The following is a 4,608-nucleotide window of genomic DNA, read 5'->3' as shown; positions in this document are numbered from 1 at the left end:
ACATTTATTTGAACAAAGAGGTCTAGACTAGTCACTAACCAGTCTGCAGAATATACATAGTTTAGCAAGTAAGCTTTAGAAGGATCAACTGAAGAAACAGTTCCACATAGTTTACAGTTAGATTTAATACTGGCCTTTTTCATTTTATCATTTTAAGATTTTGACACTTTAAATTTGAAAATTACTTTATTGATCATATTGATCAAATACATATATATATATATATATATATATATATATATATATATATATATATATATATATATATATATATATATATATATATATATAAATATATATAAATATATATATTTATATATATATATATATATATATATATATATATATATATATATATATATATATATATATATATATATATATATAAAGTGTTTACATTAGGCGAAATATAAAAAGCTAATATTTCTGTATATAATTATTACCTGTTACTTGACATTTATTTAAAAACACAATTATAAAATTTTTGTTTTAAGCATGTCTGTGTCATTTAAATGTTTTTCTCAAATTAAAGAGAAAAATTAGCAATTGAATAAAAGCAATTGAATAAATGGAAATTAAATAAAGGTCTTTTTCATCATAGTTTTATCAAATGCATTTGCTTTAACTCGTACGTAAAAGCAAATGCATTTGACGTTATTAGTCAATTGCGTTTGCTTTTACGTACCAGTAAGATTAGTACGTTCTTTAAGCAACAAATCTTTATACTGGCTTTATACTTTATACTGTTGAAAAACTGTTATAAAAAAAATAAATTTAATTATAAATAATAAAAAACAAAAATATAATTTCTTTTTTATAATTTTTGCAGCTGTCACTGTAAAATAAAGTTTCTTCGCCAGCTGTCGCTGTCGTTGTCGAAATTAAGATTTCAAAAAGTATATATATATATATAAGAATACATAAAAAAATAATTAGTTAAATGCTATTTTGAAACTAGTAAAATGCAGTTGGGTTATTCAGAAATGTTTTTCAATATTTAGAAATGACTTTCAGAAACAACTCAAAAAAGACAAAAATGTGATAGTATAAAATGAAAATACCATTTTATATCATCAATTGTTCTAGAGCGCAAATTTTCGTTCCCTTGCATGTACAAAATATTGAGTTGTATACTTCTGTTACATTAATCTTGATGAAATCAGTACCAATTATTGTCTTGAACCTTTATATTGCTGGAATAACTTATCGATGTAAGAAAATGCATTCTCCAACTAACGTTTTATTAGCTTGTACTTCTATATGTGATTTCTTGATAGGAATGTTTTCAATGCTACCATTAGCAACTATTTTAATAATGGCTATTTTGCGGACCCATAGCTGTATTTTGGTGTGGTTTATGTTATTTTCAAGTCATTGGTTAGGCTTTCTTGCGTTTTTATTAGTTTGCTTAGGATCAGTCGATCGTTACTTTGCTGTTTTTCAACCTTTTTTTTACCAAAAGTATATACATAATAACCGGTTTTTTTACATTAAATGTGTTTTCATTATTGCTAAACTTGTTCTTTTAATTACGATTTTGAGTATTTTTTCCAAAAACATGACTTTGGTTCAACTTGTAATTTTATTTGTTAATCCAATTTTAATAGTAGCTGTTTTATATATTCATACTCAATTACATTTCAGAGTAAAAATGGTTAGAAAAGCTATACTTGCATTAAAGCCCAATATGCTCACTCAAAATGAAAATACCGATAGACAACAAAGTAAAAACAACAGTTTTGTAGCTAATAAAAAAAATAATAGAGATGTAAAAATGAACAGATTGACACTAATGGTGTATTCTTCAACATGCATTAGTTATATTCCATATAGTGCAGTATTGTTTTTGTGGCATATAAAACCAATGACGTATTCTTGGGAATGGACTCACGAAATATATATGTGGGGTTGTATACTAACTTATTTAAAATCTTTAGCTAATCCATTAATTTATCTTTACCGATCTAAAAGTTTACGTGGTACTATACGTCGTATTTGGAGAAAAGCTGTTTAGATTATTTTAAATAGACATTTTAGCATAAAAGATTTTATTTTAAAGCACAAACTATGTGATATTGCATGCAAATACATTTATATTTTAAAATCTCTGCTCTGTTTAAAAAAAGCTGTAAAGTGGTAACAATCTAAATCTTTTGTGGGGTTTGATTTAAGGTCCTAAAAACGTCTGACATGGAAGATTTTAGAAAGTACACCATAGAAAGAGACAACCACGGTCGGGAGGTTAGGAAGGTGATAAATAAATTTTCTTTATGTTTTATGATAATGTGATAATAATGACATACAAAAAAATTACAAATATTTTTTTTTAGTTTTTCTAGAAATATTTATATATATACATTTAATTCAAGTTAGTTTTGTCATTTATTTTTATTAAATAGTTACTTGTGCCGCATTTTACAGAAAATGTGCCATATTTAAATACCCAACCATTTTTTTGTGTACTTTATTGTTTATGTGACTAAAAATTTTATTTCTAATTTTCTAGTCTTTAATTCTATTTATAGTTATTATAAAAAAATCTACCACGACGTTTTTATCTCCTATATTTATATGGAGACAACTTGAACAAATAATGAGTATACTGCAAGTAAAATACTTGTAAATAAAGGAGATATAAAAAAACTTGTTATATGTATATATATATATGTATATTAAACTTTTTGAAATTATATTTTTTTCAATAGTACTTACTTGTTTTCTTTAACTTTAAATATTTTCACTTGGCTATACAATAATTTTATTATTATAATACAGTAATAAATATGTTTTTCTTTGTTTGCTATAATGTTTTTGTTTGCAATAAAGTTTAGAGTGGTTAATACTTGCTGTGCCGTTGCTATTAGGTTGAACCCCCCACATCCCTAAACCTGTAATTAGGGCCCCAAAATCTACAAAAAATTTTATCACTAGGTATTACTGTAAAAAAAAAAAAAGCTTCTCAAATTTGCAAATAGACCTTTAAACTTTCAAATAGGCCCCCTTAATTCGTTCGGCGGTGTTGGGTAGCCTAGCTAAAGTTTCATATTTACATAACTCACTTGCTGTGAGTTATGTAATTATATAATTTTAAAACTTATTTTAGTCTAAAAGAAAAATTTAAACACTTTAAGGAATAAAATTAATGTAATAAATATCTATTACAACGTACCCTACAAATGAATTATTGAACTACACCTTTTCAAGATGTAATTAAGAACTTGAAAGTTGTAATTAAGAAACGTAAGATGTAATTGAGAACTTGAAAGTTATAATTAAGAAACGTAAGATGTAATTGAGAACTTGAAAGTTGTAATTAAGAATGTAAGATGTAATTTAGAAGATAAAAGTTATAATTGAGAAACGTAAGATGTAATTTAGAACATGGAAGTTGTAAACAAGAAATCGTCAGATGCAATTGAGAACATAAAAGTTGTAATTAAGAAAAGTATAAAGAATACAAAGTTCTTTGTATTTTGAATTTTGTAGTCCTAATATACTTTGTAATTTAAGGCTGGAAATAATAATATACTAACAATCAAATATAAAAAGTCATGAAAAAGGCATTTGAGGTTCAGGCGTAACTGGAAAAATTCTATTGGGTGTCAATTAAAACTTTTTTTATTTTTGTTTGCGATAAATTTAAATGAGATTTCAGATGAATAATAAATAAAACACAAAAATACTAACATAAAAATTTTAATTTAAACAACGTCCTAATCGTAACAACTGAGCCGGTGAATTTTCAAACACCCTTTCTAAACAAACGTGACGTGGAGCATTGTCTGTTACGACGACCCAATTCTCTAAACGGTTCCCGGGTATACACCACAGGTTAAACAAAGCCAACATGCACTCGTTACAAGAATCTGCTTTAAATGATCCTCTATAAATTTCCATCAAATGACGACATTTGTTGTTGATATAGCTGCAATCAAATGTATGTTTGCACCTTTTGAAGAAGGTATTTTCATTATTATTTTTTCCCCTGTTTGGCATGTTCTTGCGTTTTTCTACAAAAAATATTAAAACTTGTTTCATCCAACCAAACTATCTGATGACCACTTGTGATGAGTTCGTTAATGTTCCTAACATATTCAGCTCTTTTTTGTTTATTACTATTTCATTACTATTCATGTTCTATTATGTTGATTACTATCCATTGTAGTAGGCTCCTTGTGTACTTTTTTAAATGAAAATAGTCTGCCTTCGAAATAATTGGCAATTGTGGTTGAGCTGACGCTAATATTAAATTGTCTTAATATCCTTGTTTAATGGCCACCAATGTCAATTGACAGTCACTTTCAATCCATGTTAGTGTTTCTTCGATTTAATCATTGATTAATTTTTTGGTTTAAAACTACCTCTTTCAATAAAATTTAAATTTCCGCTGCGGACCCAATTGTATGCTGCCTTATATTTGACACCTAAAGTTCGCGCCAGAGTCACCCAATCGTCATTTCGCTCAGCACATTCCATTACTCTTCTTCTATCATTCGATGAAGATAAAACATAATGTTTTCTTTCAACTTGTTCAGTTGTATGTATTTCATGTCTACATATTTGACATGGTGGTTCTGGTTCTTCCAGAAGTGGTTATAAACAATTTTG

General features: G+C 26.6%; 1 protein-coding gene across 1 annotated transcript; it reads left to right on the top strand.

Moving 5' to 3' along the window:
• Positions 1-1,051: 1,051 nt before the first annotated feature.
• LOC136086250 (trace amine-associated receptor 8a-like) lies at positions 1,052-2,014 on the top strand. The gene has a single exon (XM_065808536.1). The coding sequence runs from the start codon at positions 1,052-1,054 to the stop codon at positions 2,012-2,014; it is 963 nt and encodes a 320-aa protein (XP_065664608.1).
• The last annotated feature ends 2,594 nt before the right edge of the window (positions 2,015-4,608 follow it).

Source organism: Hydra vulgaris, chromosome 10, assembly GCF_038396675.1.
Source record: "Hydra vulgaris chromosome 10, alternate assembly HydraT2T_AEP".
Classification (NCBI taxonomy): Eukaryota; Metazoa; Cnidaria; class Hydrozoa; order Anthoathecata; family Hydridae; genus Hydra; species Hydra vulgaris.
This window is presented reverse-complemented; position numbering and strand designations above follow the sequence as displayed.

Excerpts from the sequence above, each read along its gene's own strand:
- LOC136086250 (XM_065808536.1), top strand. The coding sequence starts at position 1,052 with ATGAAAATACCATTTTATATCATCAATTGTTCTAGAGCGCAAATTTTC.